The 17,509-nt window shown below is 33.6% G+C and overlaps 2 protein-coding genes across 2 annotated transcripts; both read left to right on the forward strand.

Annotated features, from left to right (window-relative positions):
* Positions 1–229: 229 nt before the first annotated feature.
* On the forward strand, positions 230–598 carry LOC104892110 (putative lipid-binding protein AIR1). Its single transcript, XM_010677943.2, has one exon. The coding sequence runs from the start codon at positions 230–232 to the stop codon at positions 596–598; it is 369 nt and encodes a 122-aa protein (XP_010676245.2).
* A 13,293-nt stretch (positions 599–13,891) lies between these two features.
* Positions 13,892–14,227, forward strand: LOC104892112 (putative lipid-binding protein AIR1). Its single transcript, XM_010677944.2, has one exon. It carries the CDS (start codon positions 13,892–13,894, stop codon positions 14,225–14,227), a length of 336 nt encoding a protein of 111 aa, XP_010676246.2.
* Positions 14,228–17,509: the final 3,282 nt, after the last annotated feature.

Genomic DNA, 17,509 nt, shown 5'->3' on the forward strand with positions numbered 1-17,509 from the left:
CCAACCATGTGCTGAGCATTATTAGTTAATAATATCATAATTCATGTTCATCCAGCTAAATATCGCAGGATATTCCTTCACATTATCACATCCTTGCAACCTATAAATAGCTCAAACTTCCTGTACTTTTCACCATCAAACCCAAACATACATTTACTGATTTATTTGTGTTGGTTTCTTGTAGAATATATCACAGAAATTAAGCATTAGTGATAAGTTATAACTAGCAATGGCCCCAAAAAACACAGCCTCAGTTGCTCTCTTTCTTGCATTGAACCTTGTTTTGTTTAACCTCGCCTTCTCTTCATATGTAGCCCGACCTCTTAAGACATGCCCCTCTGATACCCTTAAGTTGAATGTGTGCGCGGATGTGCTTGATCTTGTTCATCTTCGCATTGGATCTCCTAAAAAACAGCAGTGCTGCAGCCTTATAGGTAACCTCATTAACCTTGATGCTGCCGCTTGCCTTTGCACCGCGGTTCATGCCAATATTCTAGGCCTTCTTAACCTCAACCTCAATGTTGATCTTACTGCTCTTGTCAATCAATGTGGATGCACGCTACCTACTGGGTTCCAATGCCCTCCACGCCGTGCTTAATTTTACCTTCTTATCTGATAACTGTTGTATTATTTGATATACGTATTATCTCCATGTATGGTTCATTTAATTCCTGTTTTGAAATTCTTTCTATTTTCTGTATTTGGTTATGTTGTACCGTTGTACGAGATTGATAATAAAATAACATGTTGTTAGGAAATCGGTGTGGTAGTTTGATTAATGCGGAACAGAAAATCAATGAAATAATGAAGCTATAAGGTGAGAAAACTATAAAGATGAACAAACAAATAACACAAGGATTTTCGTGGTTCAGTCAAATTTGACCTACATCCACAGGTGGGGGATTAGAGCTTCTTCACTATAATGGAGAAAATCAGAGAGAATAATACAGGGAGTCCTAAATCTAGAGGCTAAAAGTGTTTCATAAGTTGTGTTAATAATAATGAACACTAGGAAGCCCTTTTATAATATAAGGAACCTCGTACAAACCCTAAAAGATAACTTTAAAACGAAAAATATATCGAAAAACGCGTTCAGCGCTCAAAACCGCGCACCGCCTGACCGGGTCGGGCGAAATCCGCCCGGTCGGGCCCGGGACGAAACAGTTTCGTTAGTTCTTCGTAAAACAGTCATAACTTTCTCGTTTCTCATCGAAATTGGGCATATGACCTATCGTTGGAAAGCTCTTTGAACAAGATATCACCTCCAATTTGAATCACATAAAAATCATTTATAGATTTAGAGATATGTGCATTCAAAGTTAACCTTATGTCATTCACAAGATTTCAAGTCATAATTAACACATGTTTTTGTTTGCCATTATTGTTACACCGAAATTTTATCGATTTTTCATTGGATGTATGCAAACTCTTATACCTTCCCGCCACACCTATAAATTAAAAACCAGGCGTAAATTCCTCATCATCGAACATTATTTCTCTCTCTTCTTGCCAAACTCCCAACCACCATGCCCATCTCCTCCATGATCACGCTTTCTCTAAATCTAGTAGGAGTGAAAATGGGTTTGGGCAATCAAATAAGGAGGAGAGTTCAAAGTAACTCTTCTCGCTTATTTCTCTTTTCTTTCTCCAATGTGGGATAACTTACATGTGCACAACAAATATGGGTTCAGCACTCCTCCTCACATGTGAGTGTACTTAGAATTAGAATCACTATTGAGGTACACAATAATAGACCTCATATCAGTAATCTTGTTTGATCATATGAGTAACCTTGTTTAATCTTATGAGTAACTCTATCTGATTAGCTTTTGTTTCTTGAGCTGCAATATATCCGCAAACGCTTCTCTATTGTATTTCTTTGAATCCCCTTTTTGTATTTTCCGCTTTTACACCAGTTGATACATCTTAGTTATTTTGTCTCCAAGCTTGAGTCACAATCTCCATGTATTGAGGAGTTGTTTGCCACATCTTGAAAAACTTGAAAGGCTTCTTACCTGCTACTATCTCTGGGTAAATAGAGATTACAGCTAGACAATGGTCAAAGTGACCTTCATTTTTAAAGCACACCTCAGTGGTAGGGTAATTTGTACTCCATGATTTATTCACAGGCACCCTGTCAAGCTTAGAAAAAAAAACCTAAGATTTTCATACGGTTTGTTGTTCCAAGTATAGGAATTGCCACAAATTTTAGCATCCTCCACATCACAAGTATTCACACATTGCTGAATCTCATGAAGCCTTACATCACTTCCAATTCTATCTTATGTGTTCAAGACACTGTTGAAGTCCCCTATTAATATCCAGGACCTTTTAATACCAGTAGCCAATCTACACAAATCCTCCAATAAAACTTTCCTGTCATTATGCAAATTATGAGCATAAATGAAGGAACAGTCAAATTATTTACCATGTTTGGGGAAAATCTTATAATGCATCAATTGACTTGAGCACAAGTATGGACTGACTTGGAACTCAGAAGGATTCTAAGCAAGAACTATTCTTCCACCAGGATAATACATGCTATTTGAGGTCAAAGCCCACCCACTAAACAATCCAAGTACAAGGCCCCTAAGTTTTTGGACTTGACTTTAGTTTCAAGGAGACAAACAAGACGACATTTATTGTTTTTCAAAAATAAATTTAGATCCTTCTGTTTATCAGTCTTGTTTATCCGCCTGACACTCCAAAAAATCATCCTATCCATCAATGTCAGTCCTGTTTACAAGTATATGCGCATTATTGCTTCTTCGCTGATGTGTCGTATTTTATATAGGTTTTAGATGCATTTAGGTTGCATTCTAGGAGCATTTAGGTGCGTTGTAGTTCAAAATTGCATGCTATTAATTAATCTGCGAAATATTATTCCTCTTATGCGTTTATGGTATTCTTTAAATTTCAGGCATCGAGAACATAATTGGAGTATTATTGGACAAGCTTGATTACTTAGGAGCAATTGTAAGAAAGATACATTGATAAGGATCATTTTGGATGTATTTCAGTGCAAATTGGAGCTAAATTGGAGTTGGAATTCATTGATAGAATTGTGAAAATTGAGTCAAGTTCACTCTTTTATCCATAACTTCTGACTTGATGTTGATATTGGGTTGATTTCAATGGCTTTGTAAAGTAGGCTTGAATAGCTTTTTAACGATAGGTCGCATGGCCCAAGGCGAGTTGTATTTTGAGAGATATGGGCTTTAAAAGTTGGCCTAGTCTGCTAGAAACTTCTTACGCACACGCGATTTTAATAATTTTGGCCGTTTAATGATTTATTTGGCTTCCTTATCTTGTAATTTGGTTCCTTACTAGTATTAGGAGCTATAACTATATATTAGAGGTTTTCTAATTAGGGTAGGACATCCATTTTTACTCATTTTCAATATCACATTATTTTTCCTATCTACTTTTCTCTCTAATTTATGCCCTAGTTTATTTTCTATGACTACTTTGGAGATTCAAGATTCAAGCTTTCATATTCATCTTCAATTCAATCAAGTTTAGTCTCTCATTTTCTCTTTATATATTATTGTTTTAATAATTATGTTTTCTATTATGTTTATTGTCAAAACGTACCCGGAAAGGTCTAAAAAAAGTAGTCCAAATAAGTAGATAAACTTTTTCTTTTACTACTTGAACTTTCTCTATTTTGGGGCCCTCACAATTTAGCATGTTCAACATGTTCCATGGAACAGGGACCCTTAATTGTGAGGACCCCAAAATAGAGAAAGTTCAAGTAGTAAAAGAAAAAGTTTATCTACTTAATTGGACTACTTTTTTTTCATAATATGATTATGTGAAGTATGGATGAGCTATTACATTATTGAATTTTTCAAATACGAGATCGCGCAGGGCCTCTATATAGTTCGAGACGGGCCTGCTTGCCTCATGAATGTTCTTGAAAGTTGTTAAGAAATATACTCCAAAATAAAATACTTTGAAGAAAGATACAACAAGATCGCATAATAGTGCTCGTAGTGGAAATACTTCTTTTGTCTTTTACGATACAAACGAAACGTAAGGTTGTTTCTAATTAAAAAAGAAGTGAGGCTGTTTCTTAAACATTGTCAACCATGCTTAGCGATCCCGTTTTGATGTTCGCATTTAAATTTGTAAAATATAGAGCTTCAATGAAGTTAAGTTAATCGAGCTTGTGGAACCCAATGGATAATAAGCCTTTACGTGTCGCCTCTCTGGCTCTCTCCCGCTCAAGCACTTAAATATATGGATTGTACGTCAAACCACCGAATGAACCGTAAAGTTGAGTAATCTACAATTTATTTTCTTGATAAAAGATCATAAAAGTTGAAAACACATGTAAGGCGAAGAAGGAGCACATAATGAACAACAGTGTAAGGTAACTCATAATCCCAATTCGCATCGCTAGCAATTAGAGTATGTCAATATCTTACGCTCAAGTCGCAACAAATAAGGCTAGCAATTTTATTTATATGTCTTTCACCCGTTCAGAATTGAGAGAAAGACAAAACACAATCAAAATTCGAACAAATAGACAAATGAAAAAAAAAAAAATATCCTAAATAACATTAAATTTAAGAGTTTTTTTTGGAGATATACCAGGGTAATAGGACATTTTATGGGGATATACCTCTCTACTTTTTTGTGGGGATATATCAAATTTAATTTAAGTTATGTTAAAAGGTACGAAAACACGATTTCTGGCGAAAAAGTCAAGTTTTCGGCATTTGACTTGATAGGAACTCGCAAATGAGTCACAAAAGTGAATATGATGAAGTTGGAGGAAAATTAATGTAATAAAAGCAATTGCATATCACACTCTATACAAAGAGTGATTAAGCAAGTCAAAGGCTGAAAATTTGACTTTCTCGTCGAAAATTGTGTTTTTGGTACCCTTTAACATAACTTAAATTTAGGTTGGTATATCCCCACAAAAAAAAATCTGTGAAGTATATATTCCCACAAAATGTCCTATTACCCTAGTATATCCTCGCAAAAAACAGTAAATTTAACGCACCAAAATAATTTAGGGCGTTCCCCCGAATAAGCAAAACAAGTATATAACTAAAGCACGTGAGAAAAATTGTAATACTCCATGTGTTACACTCTCTCAAGTCTCAACCATTAACATAAAGCCATATCATCATTAATATGGCATGGGTCAATCTACTTAGTGACCTGTAGAGAAGGCCACTAGTGCGAGTTAGTCAGGCCAGTTCTTGGGCTTTAGTGAGTTGCTGAGATTTCATGGCCTAGGATCGGATCGTGAAATTTACGATTTGGGCGGGCTGGTCCATGAGATGAAAAAACTTGGCCCACACCGGTTTGTTACCAGTTTTCATGGTTCGGGGACCTAACGGGCTGGACCGTGTGGTGGTCCTGCATAGAATTTGTTTCAAAATTATTGGATCATTGAAATTATTCATTATTGTTACATAAAACCTTTAAAACTAATTAAAAAAAATTATATAATTATTAAAATGAATGATTTGATTATTTTTGAATTTGATTGTTTGGTTAAAATATATGCAATTTGATTAAAATATATACAATTTGATTAAAATATACACAATTTGGTTGAATACTTACTTGGGCTGGACTATTCCGGTTCATGGGGTGGACTGGACTGATTTTATATATGGACCAAACTAGGAGGTTTTAGTAGTGGGCTCTCGTGGGTTGGACTCAAAAAAGCGACCTACAATCCACCCATCAATGTCACGTTTCGAGGCAAATTGGAACAGGCTCGATCCACATGTCCCACAAGATAGGCTAGGCTGGATTGGCCCACATTGTTGGTCATCTCGAGTGACCTGAGTGGCACAGCACCCCCAAATTACTTTTTTCCTGCGTCAAATTAACTTCGGAAGTTTAAAGACGTCTCCGTGTTCCGTTGTTGGTTATCATGAGGTAGCCCAATAGTTATTTCCCCTACAATAGATATACCGTGAGGTCTTGTGTTCGACTTTGGATGCTGCCATACTTGCTTTCTACGTATACTTTTTTCCATTTCGTCAAATTGATACTGCTACCCAATTGAAAATTCAATAGACTATGATACTTTAACCTTCTCCCCTTTTCCTCCTTTTTTGATTTCTTTCCCCTAAAGTTACACTACCAGTTTCGGTCCTTTGCAATAAACGCGACTATTGTATGTAGTTTTATTCTATTGTCCAACTCTAGTCTCCAGCAATTACTCTTTTCTTTTTTCCTAAAACAAATACAAAATTGACTTTAAAAATTATCCATACATACTTCTCGCATTCTAATTTACTCATCACATATTGATTTTTATGTTTTCCAATGCATAACATTATTAACAATTAATATCTTTTATATATTATCTATAAGCAAAATTATTAAACTTAATATTTTAAAAGTATACATCAAAACGAATCAAACACCATGTTACATGATTATGTTTAAGCTTATATATTAATCATACTAGATAAAAGGAGTAGTAGTATGTACTAAGTTTTGATTAAGTTTTGTTTAGAAATAAATAAAAATAATGTTATTATGAAAAGATATTGTGATTGTCTTCATGTATGTCCTACAAATGTTAACTTGATAATTTCTGCTAATGAACAATTAAAGACACTAATGATTAAGTTTGTGTATTTAAAATACCTTCCCTATGGGGTGCGACACGAATTATAATGCAGCCCGAGTGCTACGCAACATCTAAACTGCCCTAGAATGCCACCAAACAACCAAGTTATATTTTGTTGTGCAGCAACAGAATGCCTCCGAAACGGTCGTAAAAACTATTCATATTCCCATTCAAAGTAGTGGGAGTACTTAACATACTCTTACATGTCCCATCGAGGCATCCCACGACAATTGGCGCACATGTCCCGGGACCGTCCAAAAGCTTGACTTATAGCCTTCAATAATTTCGACCGTTTCAGGGATCCTCTGGACCTGGTTCTATTTTCGCCAAAAACCTTCCTATGAGGTGTAGCACTACTTATAATGCAACCTGGGTGCTTCGCACCATCTGAATTGCCCCATAATGCCACCAAACAACCCATTTATGATTTTGTGGTGCAGCCACGGAATATGACCGAAACAGTCGTAAAAGTTGTTTTATGCCCGTTCAAAGTTGTGGGAGTCCTTTATATACCCTCCCATGTCCCCATGAGACATCTCACAAAATTCTATGCCCCGGCGCTGGGGACGTCCAAAAGCGTGACTTATAGCCTTCAATTTCGACCGTTTTAGAGCTCCTCCAGGCTCGGTCAAATTTTTCGCCAAAAACCTTCCTATAGGGTGCGACATGACTTATAATGCATCGCGGGTGCTTATCATCATTCGCGTTGCCCAAGAATGCCACCAAACGACCCATTTACGATTTTGTGGTGCAACCACGGAATGGCCTGGAAACAGTCGTAAAAGCTGTTCTTATCCCCGTTCAAAGTCATGGGAGTCCTTAATATACCCTCCCATGTTCCCTGGAAGCACGTTACGACATTCGGTGCATGGGTCTCGGGGCCGTCAAAAAGCGTGAGTTATAGCCTTCAATTTCGATCGTTTTAGGGTTTCTCCGGGCCCCGGACATATTTTCCCCGAAAACCTTCTTATACTGTGCGGCACGACCTATAGTACAACTCGAGGGATTCGCATCATCTGAATTGCCTCAGAATACCACCAAACGACCCATTTATGATTTTTTGATACAGCCACATAATGGCCCCGAAACGTTCGTAAAAGTCGTTTTTATGCCCGTTCAAAGTTGTGGGAGTCCTTAATATTCCCTCCCATATCCCCACGAGGCATTCCACAACATTCAGTGCACAGGCCCGGAGATGTCTAAAAGCGTGACTTATAACCTTCAATCTCGACCATTTTAGGGCTCCTTCGGGCCCGGTCAAATTTTTTGCCGAAAACCTTTCTATGGGATGCAGCACGACATATAATGCATCCCTGGTACTTCTCACAATTTGCATTGCCCCGGAAAGCCACCAAAAGACCCATTTATTATTTTGTGGTGCAACCACGGAATGGGACCGACACGGTCGTAAAAGCCGTTTTTAATCTCGTTCAAAGCCGTGGTAGTCTTTAATATACCCTCCCATATCCCCTTGAGGCATCCCATAATATTTGGTGCACGGACCCCCAGGACGTCCAGAAGTGTGACTTATAGCTTTCATTTTCGTTAGTTTTGTCGCCAAAAACCTTACTATGGTGTGCAACACGACTTATAAAGAATCCCGGGTGCTTCGAGGTATTACTTTGTGAGATAATACTAAAAAAATGTAGGGTCGTTTTTTTTAAAAATCTGTTTGGACACATTAATTATTCTTTTGAAAATTGATTTAGATAGACCATTAGAAAATTAATTAAAATAGAATAGAGGAAATATTCTATGCATTTAATACTGCATTATAATGTACTACTTCCTTAGTTCTCTAAGTGAAACACTATGATTATACATTATTCATATATCTCATTTTGATCACAATATTTTACTAGTTATATAAAGAGTGATAATATGTTGTTAGATTTATTTCAATGAATATTTTCATAGATTTTTTTTTTATATAATTTTAACAAATATGTAATCAAAAATATTACTGGCCAAATTTATGCATTGAAATGCATGAAGTTCAAAGAGTGATTCTTCTTTTTGAGGAAAAGGGGAAGTATTATATGGTGCGGCACCTAAGGTCTGTTTGGTTTGGTGGAAAACATAGTCCATGACAAATATTTTTGGTGGAATGGATATTAGTTTCCTTTGTTTGGAACTTTGGAATGATGGAAAACTATTAAGCTAACAAGAGCAAAATGGAGATATTGAGAATGAAACCGTTGAGGACATTATTTTCGTTTAAATTTTGGAGTAAAATGTTTGCAAAACGATGAAAAACTCTTCCATCTTAGTTATCCTTCTATATCAAATCAACGTTCAACCAAATAATGAAAAATGGGAATATCAATTTTCATATAGAACTTTTTTTCCAAAACAAACGGAATCCTAATCCAGAATATGCTAAAAAGTACATGTCAAAAAAAAAAGAATATGCTAAAAAAACTCAGCGGATTGGCTCTATTTTATTTTTTTGGACAGGCGGATATTGGCTCGTTTCATACTTTGCGTCAGACTCGTGTTCGAGTAGGTAACACTTCTGCACAGCCAATAAAAACACATTAGCTTGCTTAATAAAATTCTAATTAGTATTTCAATCCGAACAATGTTCCTATTTAGTTACAATTATCAAATATATTATCATTCGTAAATCCTATAATTGATTTTATTACGTTTTCGTAATATTTTTTATACTGTGAAATTGAAAATTGGACGTTATTGCATGATAATTTGTTTCAAAAACTTTTAAGGAATTTAAGTATAAAAATTAAATAACAATCTCAATGAAATTAAGGTAAGATAATGTAATTACTTAATAAAAGTGTTAGAGTTCAAAACGCATGTCTATGTCTTTATAATTGCATATAAGCATTCAAAATGTAGTGGATTAGTTGTTAACCTATCACATTTATACAATCATGTGTTCAAATCTTAATAATTACATATTGTTATTATTATTTAATAAAACTATAAACATGTTTATTAAAAAATTGAGCATAATGTCATGTTACACCATTCTCTTTGATAGGTACTTTTAATATATTTGCATAGGTTATAGTAGGATTAGTAGCTAATCTGCATAGCCAGGTCAATGGTTCCGTTTTAAAAAACGTACGGTAATCACTTATCACAATTCCCCCATATCTCGATAGTTAATTGTTTGCAATAAATGAATCCTTATCCCCTAGATTGTCAATTTTATTTGCTAAAGCTTCTACACTTTGAATTTACATTTTGAATAGAGTATTACGCAGGAAATACATGTCAAACAATGAAACAATTTTGTCTTGTTTCTCTTAGAAACGTCACAAAGTTTGAATTTTAAGATAATTTCATATTGGTAGGTTTTTGTTGATTGCAAAAAGGGTAACTAATGACAAGTTAATCAATTACTCACTTTGTGTCAAAAACATGTCTTCTATTTGGCATCTTGTTACAATCAGAAGTTGAGGGAATCTTCATAATTATTTTAAATTATAAGAGAAAACATAGCCATTTCGTGGAGTGTGTTTTTAGGTGCAACATGTTACATTATAACTTATTGTGTAACAACATGTCACATGTTGAGGGAATCTTCAGAAGTTGAGGAAATCTTCATATTTTTTTTAAATTACAAGAGAAAACATAGTCATTTAATGGAGTGCGTTTTTAGGTGTAACATGTTACACTATAACGTATTGTATAACAACATGTCACGTGTGCGAACTTATATAACTACTTTATGTCATTATGAAACTCTTTCACGATATTATTGGTACGGAGGGAGTACTCGGTATAAACACAAATTTTAGGAAATCAATTTTCTTTCCACCATATTGAATTTTCTTTAGAATACAGGATCGCCATGGAAAATCTACTATAGCATACAATTTACTATATCATACAAACTGCTAATCAGATCATGATTCATTCATATCTCATAAGTTATACCATACTTGGACCACATTATATTGAGATTGTACGCCCATATATACCTTTAAGTTATGAGTCTATTGTTATTTCTTTAGGGCATATGCTCAAACATATCGACCACTTAATATTTTACGAACCCAAAGCCAACATATCAAGTCCCTTGTTCAAACAATAAGCTGAGACAAAATCATGCTGCAACCCAATTTCGCGGCCCATATATATTTAAAATGGTTCTTGTAGGATTTTAAGTTATATCTTATTAGTTTGGGTTTTACTTCGATCAGATAAATGCTCTTGCTTTTGTGGTAAATTATGGTAAATGGAAATGGTTTTTTCAATATGAGGTCAAAGGATCAAACTATTGTAAACATTAAATTGGAATTTTTTTTACTAAGCTTCTAGAATTGAAGAAGTTGTATAGTTCTTGTGTAATTGCATTCAACCGGCAGCTACTTTACCCATCCTCGTACTCTTTTTCTTTTTCCATTTATCTTTTTTATTTTTTCCCATTAATTTCTACAATTGTACGATACTTCCTTCCTTCTCAAAATCAGGTATGTATGACCAACTATCGTCTTTTGTTCTTCATTTATGATTTATTGCCCCTGCTTTGTGCTTTCAATCTTTCTACCTCTTAAATTCACTTTTTTTATTTGTTTTTGACTTTTTTACTGAATACATTAAGAAGTTTCTATCTAAACACTTTATTTGTCTTTTGTTAGTTGTTGATGGTTTGATTTGGTAATTACTATTATTTGATTTGTTAATTGATTTTCACTCCAAAAAATTTGTTAATTGCTTTATATATATATTAATTATATATATATATATATATATATATTATATATATATATATATATAAATAATAATTTTGTCTTAAAATATTCTTGACCCCATTAAATTTCAATTACTGGCTTCGTCCTTGAACATACAGGAAAATAAACAACATTCTTTCCTTAAAACCGAATATGCTTATATCATTTCATTTGATATGATACCATGATGGAAAATAAAGAATTGCAAAAGATAAAGAGAAGAACAAGTCCGATACTACTCAAACTCTTACTATATTAAAGACTTGCGTACAAAATAGAAGTAAGAATATTACCTTAAATAACAAAACACTAACATACTATTATCCTACTAACTCCACTAAATAAATCAACATAAACTCCTAATAATATGTCACTAATGGCTCAATCCAACAAATCATCATAAGCTGCTAACGGAATACATCACATTTTCATAAACTATAGAACTAATTTTGAAGTAAGAAACTTATATGGATTTGGGGCCTGTTCTCCCCAATTTATTTTTAGTTCAGTTCAGTTTAATTCAGTTCAGTTCAATTATTTAGTTCTCTGATAATAAAACAATGATAATTATTATTATTATCATTATTATCATTACTATTATTATTATAAATATTAATATCATGATTACAATTATTATTATTATTATTATATTATTATTATTGTTATTATTACTCCTATTACTATTGCTTTTAAAAATAACGTGCGTATATTTATATATTTTGGTGAAAGAAAAAAAATAACCTAATACTTATTCGATTAGGATTATTTTTCCGAGTCCAAAATCTCAACTAATATAAAGCGTAAAGACGCATAACTGTAGAAAAATAAAAATCTAACACAATCAAAGCAACCGATCAACGACAAAGCAAAAAGATTTGAAAAAAAAGGAAAGCTTTTGAGCTCTTTGCAAAATTACAGTAAAAAAATATGGAAAATAATGTACTCATCCTATTAAATTTGTAACATTCTTTTTAAGCATTGGGTGATAAAGTATATTATGTATTTCAATATTCAAATTTTTGTCGTCAAGTTATTAGTTTATCTGTTTATTACAGACTAATCCATCTATCTCACAATAATTTATTATAATTTAATAATTTATTAAAATAATTTATCATTATTTTATCTAATAACTTATTATTAATAATAAATCATTATTATAAATTTATTATTAATTAAATAATATTATATTATATTATTATCACTACTATTAGTTATAATTTAATTCAGTTCAGTTCAGTTCATTTTAGTTCAGTTCAATTCAATTCAGCTGTTTTATGCCGAAGAGAACAGGCCCTTGGCCCACACTAAATTAGAGTGGACCTAATGCTAATTCATGTGATTTATGAAAAAAAAGGATCACTATATAAATATATATATATATATATATATATATATTATATATTAAATATATATATATATATATATATATATATAATATATATTATATATATAATATATATATATATATATATATATATAAAAGATGAATATATCTAAATTATGAACTTTAACTATAAAAAAAAAAGGTTATTATGTTACAAAGTAAAAATTTCATCATGATAAACTGATGTGAGAAAGAGTTACTATATATAAAAAAACAGATACAATAGTAGATAATAACTGTATAATGTAACTTAAAAATTAAAAAGTTCATTATATGGAAAAAAGGGGTCACTATATAAAATAAGTGATTTTGGTCCACAATAATATTATTGTAAATCAGGTCAACGCAAGACTATTGGATGCACACTAATTAGTGTTTATGAGGTTCATACGAGTTTTTTTTACAATTCAATTTTAAACTGTTCTGAGTGTTGTTTTTGGTTTTATGCTGTAAAATGACACTTCTTCGGTAATAGTTGTTTTCCTTACCCTTTTTGCTCAATTTGTAATTAAGGACCCAGGTTATAAACGGTTACAAGTATAAAATATCACTTACTCTTATCAAATAAAATAATGGTCTAATTTCAATTACATATACTTCCTTAATTCTATAGGTATAGTAGGTTTGTTTGCTTGTGTTTATTTTAACATGAACTAAGCTTAACACTCTAATGGCGGCGAGCCGGCAATGACCCTTCTTCACCGCCACTGCCTATTATGTGAACGTATACTGCGCCAGGGTCCAGTGATGGTACTAGGTCTGTTTTCTTCGGCATAAAACAGTTGAATTGAACTGAATTAAATTGAACTGAACTGAACTAAACTAAACTAAACTAATAATAAGTTGGGGAGGACAGGCCTAAGGGAGAAAGAGAGAGAGTACAGTGTGACAAATAAGATGATGATTTTAACATTACTGTACGAGTGATGTTTTAATTATCTTGTAAATAAAGTCCACAATTAGCACATGGATGCGATTCCATGCAAGTCATAGGAGAAATTTCTATTGTAGCTGAATCAAGTTGTAACGTATTACCCCAAACTTAATAGTATTCTTGAATTACGTTTTTACCCTCCATGCAGCCTATAAATACTACATCATCTTCCCTTCAACCTTCATCACAACCAAAACAAACCCTTCTCTTTTTAGCTAAAAAAAACCATCTTGAAAAACACCTCCTTGTCGAAAGCCATGGCTTCAAAGAGCTCTACACCTCTTGCATTGATCCTCGCATTTAACCTTGTTTTATGTAATTTTGCCTCAGCTGCCAACACACCCTCCTGCTCTGTCAACGGTGGCTACCCTGCATTAAGTGTGTGTGTTGGTCTGCTGAATGGATTACCCCTCGGCAAACAATCTTGCTGCCCACTCATTGCTGGCATTGTTGATCTTGAGGCTGCAGTGTGCCTATGCCTTGCTCTTAAGGCTAATCTTTTGGGCATCGTCGTCGACGTCGATGCTGCCTTGACCTTGCTTCTTAACCAGTGTGGACACGCCTACCCAGCTGGTTACAGATGCAGCCTCTAATTTATATACCATCTTTAATGTTGATCAATTCCTTGATCATAAGATTATCATCAAATTCCATCTATTAGGGTAATATATAAGTAACCCCATGAATAAGAAGATGGTATATGCATGTAATGTGATGTTTTAGTTGCTTTGATCGAGCTCCAATAAATAATACAGGCACTTTAGCTTGACTAGTCAATGCTAATTTGCTTTAATGGAGTTCATAAGTTTTATTTCAGTGTCGCTTTAATTATAGTGTGTGTGTGATGTTGTAATGTTATTTAGATTTCATGTAATGGATGAGATTCTAGTGCATAACCTTATTTTAAGAATTTATTGAGTTTCTCTTCCTACGTTCAGCGTAATGTTTGTAAACTTGAACTAACGACATTAGGATAAGGTTAATGCAGATTTAACAATTGGTGAAGTACTACTTCGATGGGTAGAAATTACAAAAGTAGTAAAACTTTGAGCAAATTTAAACAGAACCGTGAACCAAATACCAACTAACCCATGCATGGCACACTGGTGCCAATTAAATTAAGCTTAAATTTGCTTTGCTGCATGATCGTATAACCAAACCTACACATAGGTATGACTCAATTTCTATAGCTCCAATATTCCTCAGTAGTGGTATTACTGGTTTTCTGATTAAAATTCAGCCACTTTTCACCAAAGATAAAATTTTAAAGCTCCTATATGCTCTGATCATTGATTCTAATAAACAGTTAAATCAACTCCACTCCAATCAAAACTTTTGGACATTTCTTGAAGGGTCAAAGTATTGAATTCCATGTACGTAGCTTAGTTGTTTCACATCGAAGAAGAGAGAGTAACTAACGACTTAACAAAAAATTTAAGAAATAATTGATAGAGGATAAATTTATTCTTGGGCTCCAACCATCAGCCTAAGCTTTTGGTTGAGTTGGTCCTTTGACATGGTATCGAAGCCAGCGTGACATAAATGTCATGGGGTTCAAATCTCATACACCCCTCATTTCTAAGTGGAATATTTAGCGCCAGGTATAAGGGAGGCATGTGCTGCATCCACACTTCAAGCCCAATGAGCTCTCACGTGAGGGGGAGTGATAGAGTATAAATCTATTCTTGAGACTCCAACCATCAGCTTAAACTTTTGGTTGGGTTGGTCTTTTGACCATAATTCCTTCCCGTGTCGAGTGGTTTTTAAATTAGCCTCTTTGGATTTATAATGGTCAAATACATCCTCTTGTCCTTCTTAGGTAGGGTTTATTTGGGGAAGTATTTTAATTGCCTAAAATAATAAGGTGCTAAAATATTCAGGTGTTAGAATTAATTACAATGTTTGGGAACACCTAAAATAAAACTTTAAGCGGTTAAAATGATTGAAATTGAAAGATATGATCAAATCAATTAAAGAGTTTACATCAAAATCTTTTTGCGAGCAGCTTTTCAATGTACATTACGAAAATATCACTAAGAAAATCATCCTCCATTCGCATCCGAAGTAATTAACAAATTTGTTTGAGTGAAAAGCAATTAATAAATTAAACAATCAATAATTAAATTAAACAATCAACAATTAACAAAAGACAAAAAAAGTGCTAATGTATTAAACAAAAAGTCAAAAACAAATAAAAGTGAGTTTGAGAGGTAGAATGATTGAAAGCAGAAAGCAGGAGCAATAAATCATAAACAAAGAATAAAAGAAGATGAAAAAGTTGGTCGTACATGTTGGGTATATGGTAGTATATGGAGCTCATGAAGGTGTATGGGTGTGGAGATGAGGTTGCGTAAAGGAAAAACGTCATATTGTGCATAAGGCTAACTTTGAATGGTCATATCTTTCAATATATAAATGATTTTGAGGTGATTCAAAGTGGAGGTGATAGCTTGTTCCGAGAGTTTTCCAACGATAGGTCATATGTTCAATTCCGGTGAGAAACGAGAAAGTTGTGACTGTTTTACGAAGAACTGACGAAGCTGACGGCAGAAGACTCAGGTGCGCCCGCACCTGAGGCCTGGTGCGCCCGCACCTGAGGCCTGGTGCGCCCGCACCAAAGGCTGGTGCGCCCGCACCAAGGGATGGTGTGCCCGCACCTATCGAGGACGCGTGTTTTTTCCGGTTTTTCTTAATGAGGGTATAAATAGGTGCCCTAATTACGATTAATGTATTCTTCATCTTTAAACACAGATTAGAGAAAAAGTTATAGAGAGAATTCTTGAGTGCTTTTGTAATCTTTCTTGAATATTCATCGATTCCTAGTGCATATTCGTGGTTTTTCTCCCAGTTCTTGGGTTTCCACGTAAAATTTCTGGTGTGTTCTTTCCTGCTTTATTATTTGATATTCTATTATTGTTTGCTATTATTTCTAGATTGATAGTCAATAGAACTTACAGTACATACCTGAATTGGGGAAGGACGACACAAGTAGAATTGTACTTCCTTCATTTCTTTTTAAGTGACACATTTCTTGTTTTCACGTTTGCCAATGTATTATTTTAACCATTAATATCTTCAATTATTAATAAGTAAAAATTATAAAAAGTTGATATTAAAAAAATTCACATTCAGACGAATCTAACAAGATCCCACATGATTATGTTTTTCCTAAAATGTAAATCAGCAAAGCTAATTAAAGTTTAAACTGTGAATAGCAGACACTATGCAAATGTGTCACTTAAAAAGAAACGATGGAAGTACGAATTAAGGGGAAAAAATAAAAAAGAAAAAGAGAATGCATGAGGAAACTTAACAAATGTCAAAAGGTAGGAGTAGAATTGTAGAACTACCATAGAAGTTAAACTCATAAAGAAAATGGGTGTTGCCAGTTGGATGCAATTACACGAGAACTATACGTCTATACAGTAGTTTTCTCTAAAAGCTTGGTAAAAAAAAAACCTAAAATTTAATGTCTATCATGATTTGATCCTTCGATCTCATATTCAAAAACGTAGTTCCATTTATCATACTTTACCACTAAGACACGATCATTTATTTGATATAAAGCCTAAACTAATAAGGTATAACTTAAATCCTACACGAGTCACGTTAAAAATATATGGGTGGCAAAGTGGCTGCATGCAGGGGTCAGGTCCCTCCCCCCAGCTTCACCCATACCAATATATTATGTTATTTGATTAAGGTTATTTTCAATTAAACATATTTTCAAATATCTTTCTTTTTAATGAATTTACTACCATAATACTATAATTATTCATACTATATAGCTTTTAGATATAAATATATAACTACAATAATTGATCCATATTATAAATAATTATTTCACTAATACATATTATAAATAATTATTTCAC

Source organism: Beta vulgaris, chromosome 5, assembly GCF_026745355.1.
Source record: "Beta vulgaris subsp. vulgaris cultivar EL10 chromosome 5, EL10.2, whole genome shotgun sequence".
Lineage (NCBI taxonomy): Eukaryota > Viridiplantae > Streptophyta > Magnoliopsida > Caryophyllales > Amaranthaceae > Beta > Beta vulgaris.

Coding starts and splice junctions, on each gene's coding strand:
- LOC104892110 (XM_010677943.2), top strand. CDS start 230: ATGGCCCCAAAAAACACAGCCTCAGTTGCTCTCTTTCTTGCATTGAAC.
- LOC104892112 (XM_010677944.2), top strand. CDS start 13,892: ATGGCTTCAAAGAGCTCTACACCTCTTGCATTGATCCTCGCATTTAAC.